At 31.6% G+C, this 17,223-nt stretch overlaps 1 protein-coding gene and 1 long non-coding RNA gene across 8 annotated transcripts in view; one reads left to right on the top strand and one right to left on the bottom strand.

The window, feature by feature from the left end:
- intu (inturned planar cell polarity protein) overlaps window positions 1–17,223 on the top strand; it is a 71,792-nt gene that overhangs the window by 27,871 nt on the left and 26,698 nt on the right. For all 7 annotated transcript variants that reach the window (XR_015494494.1, XR_015494495.1, XR_015494493.1 and 4 more), the window contains 6 exon segments: window positions 7,220–7,338; window positions 9,910–9,999; window positions 11,071–11,148; window positions 11,699–11,876; window positions 13,360–13,413; window positions 16,532–16,594. Coding sequence is in view for 3 of the 7 variants with exons in the window: in XM_087258515.1 (XP_087114641.1) it covers window positions 7,220–7,338; window positions 9,910–9,999; window positions 11,071–11,148; window positions 11,699–11,876; window positions 13,360–13,413; window positions 16,532–16,594 (582 nt within the window). In the remaining 4 variants the exon portion in view is untranslated.
- LOC147843017 (uncharacterized) lies at window positions 13,204–16,412 on the bottom strand. The gene is made up of 3 exons (XR_015495380.1): window positions 15,110–16,412; window positions 13,560–13,820; window positions 13,204–13,504 (listed from the first exon to the last, which is right to left on the bottom strand). It is a non-coding gene; the product is annotated as an uncharacterized LOC147843017 (long non-coding RNA).

Below are 17,223 nucleotides of genomic sequence, written 5' to 3'. Positions count from 1 at the left end.
GCACCCACATCCCTTCTGCCAGCTCTCGTTTTCCCCCGTCTTTGTGTTTGTCCCTAATATTGTACATGTTGTAAACTGTATATTTTTGCTTACCTTCTTCTTCTTTATTTTTAATAAATTCAATGTTTTTGTTCACTTTGGGGTTCGTAAATAAAACTCACCGTTTTGGTATACAGTTGAAGTCAGAATTATTAGCCCCCTTCGAATTTTTTTCTTTTTAAAAATTTTCCAAATGATGTTTAACAGAGCAAGGAAATTTTCACAGTGTAGCACAGTGCTTCCATTAGATGATAAATAAATAAATAATTTAGTTTTATTAGCAGTTTATATATTTCATTTATTGTAAAAAGTTCATTTGTTGTTGTTTAAAAGATGTATATGTGTGTGATGGTATTTTGTATAATACCTGGACTGATAGCTGTATAAAACCCTCCTTCTTTCGAGGTAAAGTGTATGTTATTGGTTCACGTGAATTTGGGGGAGGAGCTAAGATCCTGCAACGGGGATGGGGAACTGTATGTGTGTGTGTGTGCGTGCATAAGTGCGCCCACGTGAATCAGAGCAGTGATTGGTCACAGGGAAAGTTCTATAATATTTAATAAGGAGGTTTGTGTTGCAGTTTATTGCATTTTGGGAAATAATAATAATAATATATATATATATATACAGAAAATACACATTTAAGAACTATTTACAGTATATTTTTAGTTAATTTGTATAGAGTGGATATATAATTTCATTGGAGGGATTTCTCTGGGGAATTAACCCCTAAGGTGCCGCAGTATTTTATATTATTGTATTTCTTTTTGTTTGGTTAAATCTTTGTAAACCACTGACTAACTAACACTGTCATATGTGAGTTTATTTTTTTATATTTAATTTTTATTTGTTAAATAAATAATACAAGTGATTTAATTTAAACAATCTCTTTTTCTGGGTTATTAAACTGGCATACATTTTGTAAATATATCAACATAAAGCTCTTTGTGTCATTTAAAATTCTTTGGTTATAACACAGGGTTCCACAAGTTGTTTTGTCGAGAGACAACCTAATCAGAACCTGGGAGTGCCCTAAGTGCACAGTAACTAATTCTGTGAGATAAGAGGGCGCTACAACAGTATGTCTGATAATATTCTTTCTTCTGGAAAAAGTCTAATTTGTTTTAATTCGGCTAGAATAAAAGCAGTTTTTAAATTTTTTAAACACCATTTTAGGGACAAAATTATTAGCCCCTTTACGCTAAAGTTTTCCTCTAATCTACAGAACAAATAATCGATACACAATACCTTGGCTAATTACTCTTACGTGCCTAGTTAACGTAATTAACCTAGTTAAGCCTTTAAATGTCACTTTAAGCTGTATAGAAGTGTCTAAAAAAATATCTTGTCAAATATTATTTACTGTCATCATGGCAAAGATAAAATGAATCAGTTATTAGAGATGAATTATTAAAATTATTATGTTTAGAAATGTGTTGAGAAAAATCTGCTCTCTGTTAAACAGAAATTAGGGCAAAAAAAAATAAAAATAAACAAGCAGTCTAATAATTCAGGGGGGCTGATAATTCTGACTTCAGCTGTATCTGTCTTTTGCACTTCATTCACTGTATATCACTGTACATCTGTATTTTTATTTGTACATTAAATTTCAAACCTCACTTAATAGACTAACATCAAGGGGTTTGTAACATTGATTAACTAAATAATTTAAAATTGGCCGTAGTGTATGAGTGTGTGTGCATGTGAGAGTGCATGGGTGTTTTCCCAATACTGGGTTGTTGCTGTAAGGTCATCCACAGTGTAAAACATGTGCTGGAATACTTGGCGGTTCATTCCGCTGTGGCAACCCTTGTTAAATAAGGGACTAAGTTGAAGGAAAATGAATGAATGTTTACAGATCTCTTATCTCTTTTGTTAGCTGCTTTGCAAAATGTAAACCGATGTTTCAATATAATCTTAGGATCTTTTACATTCTCTGTAAAATAGTGAGGTGTTTTACTGCAAACGTCACATGCATAACACTGGAATTGCTCAAATACAGTTCAGCTTCATTTCTGGTAACACTTTACAATAAGGTTCATTAGTTAATGCATTTACTAGCATGAACTAATCATGAACAACACATGCACAGCACATAATTGAACATTTACTAATGCAATATTAACATTCAAGTCCATGCTTGTTAACATTAGTTAATGCACCATGAGTTAACATGAACTAACAATGAACTACTGTATTTTCACTAACTAACTTTAACTAACATGAACAAATACAGTAGTAGATGTATTGTTCATTGTTCGTTCATGTTAGTAAATGCATTAATTAACATTAACTAATGAACCTTATTAGGCTGGCTTGAGAAACAAGCCAGACTACTGAAATCCTATTTAAACTTATTATTTTTTTTACTTATTATTCTTCTTCTGAGACTAAAAAACAAAACGCATCTCCTCCTAGAGCTTTCAAGCTATGACCACCAAAGTCACACTAGACCTTCAAACTATTCTGACTCGGTGTGCTATATCTTTTCCGACTGATCCGACTATCGGTTTTCCGAAAAACGTCCCGGGATCGTCGGAAAAATCTCATAGACTTAACATTTTACCAAACTTTGTGAGCTCATAACTCTGCATCAGTCTGTCCCACATACTTCTAACTGGGCTCATCTAACTCAGATTATCAAACTGCCAATAACTGATGAGCTTTTAACTTTCTAGCCTCGCCCTAGCAACCACTTTTGGACCCTAGAAACTGTCCCATAGACTTCCATTCAAAAGACGGTCATTGACTTGGGATCAAACTTTGTGAGCTCATAACTCTGCATCAGTCTGTCGCACATACTTCTAACTGGGCTCATCTAACTCAGATTATCAAACTGCCAATAACTGATGAGCTTTTAGGTTTCTAGCCACACCCTAACAACCAGATACTGCACCCTAGCAACAACTGTCCCATAGACTTCCAATACAAAAGACTGTCATTGATTTAACATTAGATCAAACTTTGTGACCTTAAAACTATCTATCTATCTATCTATCTATCTATCTATCTATCTATCTATCTATCTATCTATCTATCTATCTATCTATCTATCTATCTATCTATCTATCTATCTATCTATCTATCTATCTATCTATCTATCTATCTATCTATCTATCTATCTTCAAACTGTTTTAATCTATCTACCATGCTAGTAACATGCTAATTCATGCTAGAATCATGCTAGTAACATGCCATTTCATGCTAGAATCATGCTAGTAACATGCCATTTCATGCTAGAATCATGCTAGTAACATGCTAATCCATGCTAGAATCATGCTAGTAGCATGCTAATCCATGCTAGAAACATGCTATTTAATGCTAGAATCATGCTAGTTACATGATAATTCATGCTAGAATCACACTAATTCATGCTAGTTGCATGCTAATCTATGCTAGAATCATGCTAATAGCATGCTAAGTCATGCTAGAATCATGTTAACAACATGCTTATTCATGCTAATTCATGCTAGAATCATGCTAATATCTGCTAGAATCATGCTAATAACATGCTAGTTCATGCTAGAATCATGCTAATTTATGTTAGAATCATGCTAGTAACATGCTAATTCACGCTAGAATCATGCTATATCATTCTAGAATCATGCTAGTAACATGCTAATTCATGCTAAAATCATGCTAACAACATGCTAATTCGTGCTAGAATCATGCTGGTAACATGCTGATTCATGCTAGAATCATGCTAGTAACATGCTAATTCATCTAAGAATCATGCTAATTCATGCTAGAATCATGCTAATTCATGCTAGAATCATGCTAATAACATGCTAATACATGCTAGAATCATGCTAGTAACATGCTAATTCATGCTAGAATCATGCTAACAACATGGTAATTCATGCTAGAATCATGCTAAACTTTAAACTACGTTAAACTTAAAACTGCTTTAAAACTAAGCTTCTTTAAACTTAAAACTGCTTTAAAACTTTAAGCTACTTTAAACTTAAAACTGCTTTAAAACTTTAAGCTACTTTAAACTTAAAACTGCTTTAAAACTTTAAACTACTTTAAACTTTAAACTGCTTTAAAACTTTAAGCTACTTTAAACTTAAAACTGCTTTAAAACTTTAAGCTACTTTAAACTTAAAACTGCTTTAAAACTTTAAACTACTTTAAACTTTAAACTGCTTTAAAACTTTAAGCTACTTTTAACTTAAAACTGGTTTAAAACTTAAAAATTAAAGCTTTCTCAAGCCAGCCTAAAGTTTGTCTCGACGAACTTTAATAATCTGGTTGTAAATTGTGACCTTATTTCTATAGTGCTTAATAGAGTACAAACTGTGTCAAAGCAGCTTCGCAAAGAAAAAAGACAGGAATGGAAAATCGGGGATGAAGGTTTTTTCGGTCTGAAAGCGTTTAAATGTTTCTGCTCTGCATACTAATCAAAATGACAAAAACCGTGGCTCCGTTTAGACCTCAGACTGTCTCACACTGATGCGGTTTTGCAGGATTATAGTGGTCATTCATTCAGCCTCAGGCCAGTACGCGGTTTTTGTCAAACCCATGAGCTGTGAGAGACTCGTAATTTAAAGTCTTTGTGTTTTCTGTTTTCCATTTTTTTTTGGAGTCGTATTTAAAGGAGGAAAAGGAAAATATAAAGAGAAAGCTGGAAAATGTACAGTAAGGATTTTGATTTCTTGATTCATCAGAGTGGTGGCGCAGTGGGTAGCACTGTCATCTTACAACAAGAAAGTTGCTGGTTTGAGCCTCGGCTGGGTCAGTCGGCATTTCTGTGTGGAGTTTGCTAAATTGTCAGTAGTGTATGTATGGGAATGAGAGTGTGTGGGTGTTTCCCATTGATGGGTTGCAGCTGGAAAGGCATTGCTGTGTAAAACATATGCTGGATAGGTTGGCGGTTCATTCCGCTGTGGCGACCCCAGATTCATAAAGGGACTAAGCCGAAAAGAAAATGAATGAATGATTTATCAGACTGTTAGCAATAACCAGCATTTGTGACATCTTAATCAGAAATTTACTGTAGGATTTAAGTATGTCATGCCGCTTGTTTCAGCCACACGCTGCTAAAACAATAATTTGTATATTTGTACTGTAAATACTTAATACATTTAAACTTAATTGTGTTGTAAATAAACACGCTTTTCCAATCTTTAATTGTGCAGTTTTGGTGAGCCTGTGTGAATTGTAGCCTCAGTTTCCTGTTCTTAGCTGACAGGAGTGGCACCCGGTGTGGTCTTCTGCTGCTGTAGCCCATCTGCTTCAAGGTAAGAGGTGTTGTGTTCAGAGATGCTCTTCTGCAGACCTCGGTTGTAGCGAGTGCTTATTTGAGTTACTGTTGCCTTTCTATCAGCTGGAACCAGTCTGGCCATTCTCCTCTGACCTCAGGCATCAACAAGGCATTTGCGCCCACAGAACTGCCGCTCACTGGGTATTTTCTCTTTTTCAGACCATTCTCTGTAAACCCTAGAAAAGGTTGTGTGTGAAAATCCCAGTAGATCAGCAGTTTCTGAAATACTCAGACCAGCCAGTCTGGCACCAACAACCATGCCACGTTCAAAGTCACTGAAATCCTCTTACTTCCCCATTTTGATGCTCGGTTTGAACTGCAGCAGATCATCTTGACCATGTCTACATGCCTAAATGCATTGAGCTGCTGCCATGTGATTGGCTCATTAGAAATATGCATTAACGAGCAGTTGGACAGGTGTACCTAATAAAGTGGCCAGTGAGTGTATATCACACTAGAAAAGAAGTTTGGTTCGTTCATTACACAGTTATATTGTGATAAACAGAAGGTAAAAGAGAGCCAAAAGTAATAATAAAAAATGCATAAAAAAAAAAAAAAAACCCATTGTGCATTTCTGAAGGGAGCTTCACAGAGGTGAGTGGGCCTCTTCACTCTCTATAAAAAAAACCTCCCCTTCCTTACTCCAGCACTTAATTCTGGCACTTAATTATACAAAGCACTAGCAGTTGCTTTGTATAATCAGCACTTGTTGTGTGTTTTGCTTCTTCTTGTTGAATGCTGCTGAATGCCTCCTCAGTTGAAAATCACTTTGGGCCCTATCATACACCCGGCGCAATGTGGCGCAAGGCGCAATTATTGTTTGCTAGTTTCACCTTGGCGCAAGAGTTGTTTTGAGGTTTTGCGCCACGCTGTTTAAATAGCAAATGCATTTGCGCTCATATGTGTGCTCATAGGCGTTCTGGTCTAAAAAGGAAGGCATTCTGTGGCGCACGGCTGGCGCGTTGCTATTTTGAGAAACTAAAATAGATTTTTCATTAGACCAAAACAAACCCGGTCTATTGTCCAGCGCAAAGCGCGTTAGTTGTGCGCCTCGCTTACTGCTTAATACACACAAGATATAGAGCAATACGCAAATATCGTTACAAATGAAAAAGAATTAAAATATTTAGGATATAATAAGGATAAATATAGGAAATAAATATAAAGGATTAAAATATTACACAAAATATTATTTTCTAGCCTACATAAATATAAACACCACTGCCTTCTTCATCTCTGGGGGCTTTTTCAGTTCATTCATAACAATTTGCTTTTGTTTAATGTTATTATTATTAGCAGTGTTATTTATTATATCCATATTTATATTTGTTTTAATAAAAACAAGCTTAGATTTGTCCACCTGTCAGGTTTCAGACCATATGGGGCATGGCAGGTGTATTTGGATGTAACTCAGTTTTTAGTCACACTTTGTTATTATTGTTCATTTATTCGTTTGCTGGAAATTAGAACTGAATTTAGAAATAGTTTTGAAACAAATCTTTGCGCTTAACAGGCAAAATTAATTATTTATAGGCTAATGGATGTCTGTGCGTACAAGGTTTCTCTATCCACGAAAGTGAAAGTAGATAAAGAGAGGCCTTATCTCTCATTCTCGCGCTGCAGATGCTCTGTTTAACTGTTTTCTTGCTTGTGAAATGCTCAGTTTTTCCACTAACAAAGTGCATCATGTAAATTAGCAAATGTGCTTATGGCTCGATGCAGCTGACTCTTAAAGGGAATGGGAGATGAGACTGATTGGTTTATTCTCAAAACACACCTATAACTCATTAAGAAAATAACTTTGCACATGGATGGTCAAAATAGAGCCCATTGTGTCTGCTAAATGACTAAATGTAAATGCATATATACTGTGAGATGTTAGCTGTGAAAGTGACGTGTGTTTCCTCTCTGCAGCAGGAGATTGTGTACCAGTATCCTCAATCTGAAGCTTCAGCTCAGCTTAAAGCAGTGAGAGGGATTTTCCTGACGCTCTGCGACATGCTGGAGAACGTCACCGGCGGACAGATCATCAGGTCACACACAATACTCTCTGTTTAGCGTTCAGGAGTTTCATTTATACCTTTTTAACTCTCTTCTGGTCCTTGAAGGGCTTTTTAACCTGCAAATGATGTTTGATATACAGTTAAAGTCAAAATTATAAGCCCTCCTCTGAAATTATAACTTTTTTAAACAAATATTTTCTAAATGATGTTTAACTGAGCAAGGAATTTTTCACAGTATTTCCTATAATATGTTTTCTTCTGGAGAAAGTCTTATTTGTTTTATTTTGGCTGAAATAAAAGCAGTGTTTAATTGTTTTAAACCCATTTTAAGGTCAATATTATTAGCGCTGTTAAGCAATATTTGTTTAGGATTGTCTACAGAACAAACCATCGTTATACAATGACTTGCCTAATTACCCTAGTTAAGCCTTTAAATGTCACTTTTAAGCTTAAAATCACTGAGTCTTTTCCATATCTTTAAAATGTAATTTTGTCTTATATTCAAAAGTTGAATTTTCAGCGTCATTATTCCAGTCTTGGGTCAAATGATCCTTCAAATCATATTAAAGTGATTTCTGAAGATATTTCTAATTATTATCAATGCTGAGAACATTTGTGCTGCTTCATATTTTAGTGGAAACTGTAGTGTTTCTGTTTCAGGATTTTATGATGGATGGAAAGAACAGCATCTGTTAGAAATATAAATCTTTTGTAACGCTATAAATAGATTTACCGCCACTTTAGCTTTTTCATTTATTCAATAGTGAGTTAAATTAAAACTACATTTTTTTTAACATTTTATTTAAAAGTCTTACTTAAGACTTTGAATGCCAGTGTATTATTATTATTATTATATATTTATTATTGTTAATTTTATTATTATTATTATTATTATTATTATTATATCTTTATTTTTATTATTATCATTATTATCATTATTATTATTATATCTTTATTATTATTATTTTTTTAATTATTATTATCATCATCATCATCATCATGATCATCATCATCATTATTATTATTATTATTATTATTATTATATGTTTATTATTATTATTATATGTTTATTATTGTTAATATTAGTATTATTATTATTATTATATCTTTATTTTTATTATTATTATTATTATTATTATTATATCTTTATTATTATTGTTTTTAAAATTATTATTATTATCATCATCATGATCATCATCATCATTATTATTTTTAATATTATTATTATTATTATTATTATATCTTTATTATTTTTTATTATTATTATCATTATCATCATCATCATTATAATTATTATTATTATCTTTATTTTTATTATTATTATTATTATTATTATTATTATTATATCTTTATTATTATTGTTTTTAAAATTATTATTATTATCATCATCATGATCATCATCATCATTATTATTTTTAATATTATTATTATTATTATTATTATATCTTTATTATTTTTTATTATTATTATCATTATCATCATCATCATTATAATTATTATTATTATCATTATTTTTATTATTATTATTATTATTATTATTATTATTATTATTATTATTATATCTTTATTATTATTTTTTAAAATTATTATTATTATTATCATCATCATGATCATCATCATCAATATTATTATTATTATTATATCTTTATTATTTTTTATTATTATTATCATTATCATCATCATCATCATTATAATTATTATTATTGTTATTATTATTATTATTATTATATCTTTATTATTTTTTTAAATTATTATTATTATTATTATCATCATCATGATGATCATCATTTTATTATTATTATTATTATTATTATTATTATTATTATTATATCTTTATTATTTTTTATTATTATTATCATTATCATCATCATCATCATTATAATTATTATTATTATCATTATTTTTATTATTATTATTATTATTATATCTTTATTATTATTTTTTAAAATTATTATTATTATTATCATCATCATCATGATCATCATTTTTATTATTATTATTATTATATCTTTATTATTTTTTATTATTATTATCATTATATCTTTATTATTATTTTTTAAAATTATTATTATTATCATCATCATCATGATCGTCATCATCATCATTATTATTATTATTATTATTATCATTATTACTTTTATTATTATTATTATTATATATTTATTATTTTTTTATTATTATTATCATCATCATCATGATCATCATTATTATTATTATTATTATTATTATTATTATTATTATTATTATTATTATTATTATCATCATCATCATCATTATGATGTATGCATAAAGGATATCTAAAGGCTACATTATATAGTTCTGATTTGTGTCCGGTTAGTCTGAGCATCTCTTCTATTTGCCCTGTTGTAGTTTTACAGTGATATTAATGGTGTAAATGACATCTGTTTGTTCTGGTTTATATTGGTTTAATCTGAGCATCTCTTTTATTTGCCCTGTTGTAGTTTTACAGTGGTAATAATGGTGTAAATGACATCTGTTTGTTCTGATTTATATTTGTTCAATCTGAGCATCTCTTCTTTTTACCCCTTTTAAGTTTTACAGTGGTATTAATGGTGTAGCTGATGTCTGTTTTCCCCCCAGCTCCTCTCTGTGGCTCCAGCAGCAGTTGGTTCATGTGGGCTACTGGAAGGAAGAGTCCAATCTGCTGGTCATCGCTGTACCGGCCAGCAGGTCAGTCTCATCTCTATAACCGTATTCTAGATGAACTAGCTGATCATTTCAATGAACTAAAATGTAGACATAATAATACATATTATTATTAATAATAGTAATAATAATAATAATAATAATGATGATGGTAATAATAATAATAACTACATACAACAAATATTTAAAATAATAAATTATAGATTATTACTACACTTGAATACATTTGCATTTTGTTCAGTAAAATATACAGATTACCTCCAAATCTGTAGAGTGCTGAGTGTCCAGAAAAGCACTTTATAAATGTAATGAATTATAATTATTGTTGCTATATTATTAATAATTTAGAAAAAATAAATCTGCGAAATAAAAAATATAGAAAACTGAAATTTTCAGTCAATAAAAATGTTATAATTAAAATACATATTATTATTAATAAACAATTAATAAATAATAGTATTTAAAAATAAGAATAATAATTATTATTATCAACATCATAAATCCTACAAGTACTAATATTTTATAATGTATTTGATATATTTATAAAATATTTTATAAATATTTAACATTTCTAATTATAATTGTAATTGATTTTATAACTACATTTTAATACATTTACATTTTGTTTGCTATAATGTACAGATTACCTCCAAATTTAGTGGCAAAAAAATCACAATATAAATGTAATGAATTATTATTATTATTATTATTATTATAATTATTAATTTAAAGTATAAATAAATCTTGGGAAAAATATACAGACAACAAAAATGTACTATAAATCATTAAAATAACAAATATTAATCATAAATAACAATAATAATTTATTTTATTAATTGTCATTATCATAAATAATCACTACTATTTTATTTATAATCACATTTTAATGTATTGACATTCTTTAGTCTAATGCACAGAAAAAATACTTAAAACTTTAATGCACTTAGCAACTGCTATATGAATGTAATTAATTATTGTTTCAATTAATTTTATTGTATTTTTCCATTTCTCAGCTGTTTGTTTATGCTGATGTTTCTGCCAGTTTCACTCTTTGCAGTAAGTGTTTGGAGATTATTGAAGTGTGTGTGTTTGCAGGGTTCCTCTGCTGTATCTCCAGACTGTGATTGAGGGAGTCGTGCGAACGCTAAAGGTCATGTATGGCTCTCTCGACAGGTATACATGTGTCTCAATATATATATATATATATATATATATATATATATATATATATATATATATATATATATATATATATATATATATATATATATATATATATATATATAGATATATAGATATAGATATAGATATATTTGACTAGATATTTTTCAGTATACTAGTATTCAGCTTAAGTGAATATTCAATTAAAGGCTTTATTAGGTTAAATAGGCAATTTGGGGTAATTAGCCAAGTCTTTATATAACAGTGGTTTGTTCTTTAGACAATCCAAAACAAATGCTTAAGGGGGGTAATAATATTGACCTTAAAATGGGTTTAAAACAATAAAAAAACGCTTTTATTCTAGCCTAAATAAAACAAACAAGACTTTCTCCAGAAGAAAACATATTATAGGAAATACTGTGAAAAATGTATTGCTCTAAAAAACATCATTTTGACCTTGACTTTTAATATACAACTGTATAATACCAGACAGCTGTATGTGTGTGTGTGTGTGTGTATAGTCAGCAAATGATGAGTGTTTGTGAACTGTGTGTCTCTCCAGAGGTTTCAGCGATGTGGAAAACACTCCTCGTCTGGATCATTTCTTCTGCCTCTTCTTTCAGCAGCTCATCCAGCCCTCGCGCTTGATCCACAGCTCCAGGACACCAGACCTCTACGGGTCGCTGTTTTTAGACGGACTGCCGGCTGTCCGCTGGCTCACCTTACCCCCGGATATAAAGGTAGGTCTCTTTTATGATTAGTTAAATGGCATCTATTATGCAAATATCATGCTTATAATGGGTTTAAATATAGTTGTGTGTCAGCAGTGTGTGAATATATCCAGCTTCTAATAATTAAAATCAATGAATTCTCTTTGTTTATAATCACTCTTGATATAAACAGTCTGCAGAAATGCTTTGATTGACATTCTCCCTTTGTACGTGTCATCAGAGTGGAAAAGCCCCGCCCACTAGTGACCATCTCTCCCTCGTTAGCACAATCAGCCCTGAGTGAGAAGCACAAATGAACAGCGACAGGAGTCTCTCTACACTGACACATTCTGAGACACCCATTTTCAGTTCTTCTCACAGATAACGTTAGTCCTGTTTTGAATCTGTTGCTTTTCTGATGCATAGGCATTTGTAGCTCCGCCTTGTTTTTAAAAGACGGCGTGGATCACATAAGTCATTTGAATTTAAAGGGACACACAGAATGCGTTTTTCCTCTCTAAACGCACTACTTTTTTATTGTTTTTCAATGTAAATATGTGCTTGACAGTGGTATTTAATTGCTATGCTTGACTCTTTTGAAGCGCTCTGCAGGCGATTTACAAAATCCAAAATCATTCTGCAGAAATACGCAGATTTTTTTTTGCAAAAATGTCCGCAGATTCAGAAGTTCAGAAGTTCATTTTGAGTTTGTTTCAGCCGTTCACAACAGCTCACCAAAGCAAATGTTTTGTCTGTGGAGTCTTTAAAATCTCTTTGCAAACGGTAGTACAGGTGCGGATATATCTGCGCCAGCTCCGCTATATTAAATTTGAATAGCAGGGGGATGGTGGGGGTTTGATTAGGTCGAGGTTGGGCCCCCTTACAGTATCACACACCATCACAACAATAATATTACAGGACTCCTTACAGGGCCATATGCTCTCAGTCATGCTTCCCCGAGTTACAACACTCCTGACAATTGCTACTTTACAAACCACCCAGTTTTTAAATGAGTGTTGAATCACTTTATTACTTGAAATATTTTATGTGTAATTGTTTTATGTGTAATATTATTGGTTTTGGTTAATATTACTTTCATTACTTGATATATGATTTAATAGTATTAGTTACCACTGATTCTTTTAAGTGTAATATCTTATATAATAGTTTGTATACTTATGTATTGTGGCTGTTTCCTTTTATAGATTGGTTGGATTTATGTGACTTATTTCACTTATTTAATTTATTTATTTTGTCTTGTGGTTTTGTGTTTCTGTGTTTTGTGTGTTATGGCAGTCATTACGTAAGCAATTTCCTGCGGGATCAATAAAGTTGTCTAAGTCTAAGTGCAGGTTTCGGAAACAGTGTACCGTCACTCCGCCTTTTCAAACATCTTTTTGTCCTCAAATAAAGAACGAAAAAGAACTTGGTTTGAAGATTATCTGGGTTTTTACTCACACTGATGTGTGATGTTTAATAAGTGACACTTATTAGTGTTTCGAATGTTCTGCAGGTTGAAGTGGACACCGTCCTGTCAGACTTTGAGTCTTCAGATTTCGGGGACATGGTAAGATGAGTTATTGTGCTCAAATAACTGGCTAGTCTATGGAGAAATGCAGATTTTTTTTTTTAGGATCGTGATGTCTAGAGTGAGGATGCTGAAAATTCAGCTTTGCATTACATTTGTCGGCTAACTGGTACAATTGTACATACTAGAATAATTCTGGAAATAAATATTGGAAAAAAGCTAAATACAATCATATTACAGTTTTTCTCAGTCGCTTTGGTGCGTTTCTCACAGCACCAGTGCATTTTTGCACAACAGTTAATGCATTTCTCAAAACAATTAGTAAAAACTGCAAAACCTAGCTGATAACCTGCAAAAGCGCGTCACATGCTCAAAATGGATAGTTCATTCCTCAAAAGCAAGTACTGATGTCAATCAAAGTGTCAGTGTCATCAAGATGAAAAGTGCTGACACCATTGTTTATGAACAAGATAGTCTAATGGCTTTGTCATGTTTATATTATAACGGTTTACTCTGTACATTTTTTCAATGCAAAAAAGTCAGATTTTGGTGACACTTGCTGAAAATGCTCAAGACAACACTGTATACTATCTGCACATCATTGTGCATTGTGTCATTTGAAAACTACAGTAAAGTTGGACATCACTGCATTTAGTGAGGTATCTGAGTACAAGACACTGAATATGTATGTTTCACATTTTTACTCTGCATTTGCTCTTTACAAACCTAATTTATTCACAGCATTGTGCAAAAGAATAAACACACCCTTATTTACAACAAAAATAAACTTCTTTTGGGTGGAGCTGTGCACAACTGTAAATAATATTGCAGTACATATTGGAACTGAACCTACAACACACACAGGTCTGTAAATCATTCATCAAATTGTTCAATTTTAAAGACATTTTCAGGAAAATAAAGATACATTTTTTTTATAAAGTTTGCTTGACCGATTTTGACATCAAGTTCAAAATTTTTGTATGTAATGTAATGACTCAAGTAATGAAATGAGGACTATTAGTTTTATATGGAATGACTATTCAGCATTTACAAGTTTAGTTCATTTTAACTGACATGACATAAGCAGATGATAATGTTATAAACAGCAGAGGGTTGAATGAAAGCAAGTGATGCATGTCCGAAAGCATTTGCAATTTGTTGAAAGGAATGAGAAACTGCTACTAGGATGTGCACAAATGACTAATTGTTTTGAGAAATGCATTAACTGTTGTGCAAATGTAAATAGTGTTGTGAGAAATGCACCAAAGCCACTGAGAAAAACTGTAAAATCAAAGTCAGCTGTATTGTCAGTTCAGCCACATGTACAGGACATATAGAGAATCGAAATTACGTTAGTCTCAGACACTAGGTGCCTAACATATAATATTAATATAAAAAGTAGAGTTTTAAGAAAAAGAAAAGCTAAATGTACAATATATACAATTGTACATAAAATGTGGTCTAAAAATATACATAAAAATGTAAGAAGCACAGATTAAATTTTGAACAAATGTAAATTATAATATTTCTAAAAAAAACAATCAAAATCAACTGTAACTACAACTGTAAATAAAACTACACCTATAAAATCTAAATATGCATTAATATGCTAATGTTAAATAATAGAAAAACTAAATAAAAAAAGATATAATAAAAGTGAAATATTCAATTCATGTTTATTTCTATTTGAAATATATTTTTCTATAGAAATATTCATTTGTTTCTATTTTCTTACTCACTTTTACAATGTAGATTGTGTCAAAGCAGCTTTACATAGAAGTTCTAGTAAACTGAAACCGTGTCAGTCCAGTTTTCAGTGTTGAAGTTCATTTTAGTTCAGTTCAGTTTGAGTTGCAGTCTATATACCTGAGGCTGGAGAACACGGGACGTCCAAAAAGCACATTACAAATCACAACGAAATGAAAACTGCAAATGTAAAAATAAGAAATTATTTAGCGTTAAGTACATTAATAAAATAAACATGCTAAAATGAATTTGGTTGCATGTAATGGAAGAATATTTACATCATTTAAATGCAAATTTCCCCTTTTATGTTCCACCTACAATGCCAGGCAGGATGAACTAACCATAACATTTTTAATTTAGACCATAACATATAAATAGCATTTAAATTAAAGTTTTTTTAAGTGTTTACCTAAAAGTTACTAAATAACATTACATATTTTTCAAAATCCTGTACATTTTCTGAATATAATTGAAAATATTATAAAAAAAAATATGTTAACAGAAAAAAACAGAAAAAATAGGAGAACATTAAACAAATTAAAAAAGAAAAATGCTAATATAAATGCTATTTCCGCATATTCAAAGCTATAATATGTAAACCTAAAAAGTAACTAAACAATGTAATATTTAATAAGAAATCCTATTTGCTATTTTGAAATGACTAAAAATGAAGTATTAATAAAACGATATTAGCATTAGAAGGAACAAAACACAGCAAAAAAATTACTACAAGTGTAAATAAATGAATATAAGATTAAATCAGGCTGCACGGTGGCGCAATGGGTAGCACTGTTGCCTCACAGCAAGAAGGTCGCTGGTGTGGAGTTTGCATGTTCTCCCTGTGTTCGCGTGAGTTTCCTCTGGGTGCTCCGGTTTCCCCCACTGTCCAAAGACATGCGGTACAGGTGAATTGGGTAGGCTAAATTGGCTTTAGTGTATGTGTGTGAGTGACTGGGAGTGTATGGGTGTTTCCCAGTGATGGGTTGCAGCTGAAAGGGCATCCGCTGTGTGAAACATCATTCCAAACAATCATTCCGCTGTGGCGACCCCAAATTAATAAAGAGACTAAGCCAAAAAAAAGTCAACGAAATGAATGAAAATGAAGTCAATTAAAAGAGCTATCCCAGCATATTTTAGAAACTATAATATGTAAATCTAAGAAGTAACCAAATCAATGTAACATTAAAAAAATATATCTTATTTGCAGTTTTAAAATGACAAAAAACATTCATTAAAGTGTTCTAAAAACAACATTAGCATTAGAAAGAATAAAAACACAACACTAAAACTTTAAATAAATTAATATAAATTAAAAAGAAATTGATACGAAAGCATATTCAGCATGTTTTAGAAGCTGTAATATGCCAGTGATGCTAAAATAACCCTGTCTGTGTGTTCTGTCATTGGTCAGTCTGAGGATTTCTACGGCATGAGGCGTCTGTACGTCATTCTGGGCTCCTGTCTGTTTTATAAGGTGAGTGTTGAACCTCTTGTATATATTATTATTAGTGATGTGTGGATCGATACTAAAATATCGATATCTCCGATACCAGCTTTATGATATTAATCGATTATCTCATCAAAATATCGATATTTCAATAATTTAGAGCAAATATGTATTTTAAAGGAAGTAGAAACACAGCGGAAAGTAACTACAATTGCCCTAGTTTCTCTAAATAATGCCAACTTAGTCAGAACTACTTGTTCTTCCGCCTGCAAAGTCATGTGCGTAATATGGCACTGTACAACTGCAGATCACGCTAGCTAGCCACTCAGTCCACTGGCCTGGCACATGCGAAGTTATGTGTGGAGCTACTTCACTTCCATAAACTCAAACGAGCCGTTTGTGACACATGTAACAAAACAGTGAGGTACTGTTTCAAACCTAATCAAAAATCTACATAGAAATCACAAGACAGAATATGACAACGTCACGACTAGGCAGTCAGAAGAGGAGAAAAGGAGAGGCACAAGTGCTGCTGGGGCGAGACAAACATTGCTTTCAGAGTCATTAGGTGCAGCAGGCAGGCACCATCCAGATACAGAGGGAGAAAATGCGGCGATGTGGCTGTATTAGGGGTCTTCGGTTTTTTTGTGACTGAT

The sequence above is a fragment of the Danio rerio genome, chromosome 7, assembly GCF_052040795.2.
Source record: "Danio rerio strain M-AB ecotype USA chromosome 7, GRCz13ab, whole genome shotgun sequence".
NCBI classification, from domain to species: Eukaryota; Metazoa; Chordata; class Actinopteri; order Cypriniformes; family Danionidae; genus Danio; species Danio rerio.
The sequence above is the reverse complement of the archived record's forward strand: the minus strand, read 5'-3'. Positions and strand labels throughout refer to the sequence as shown.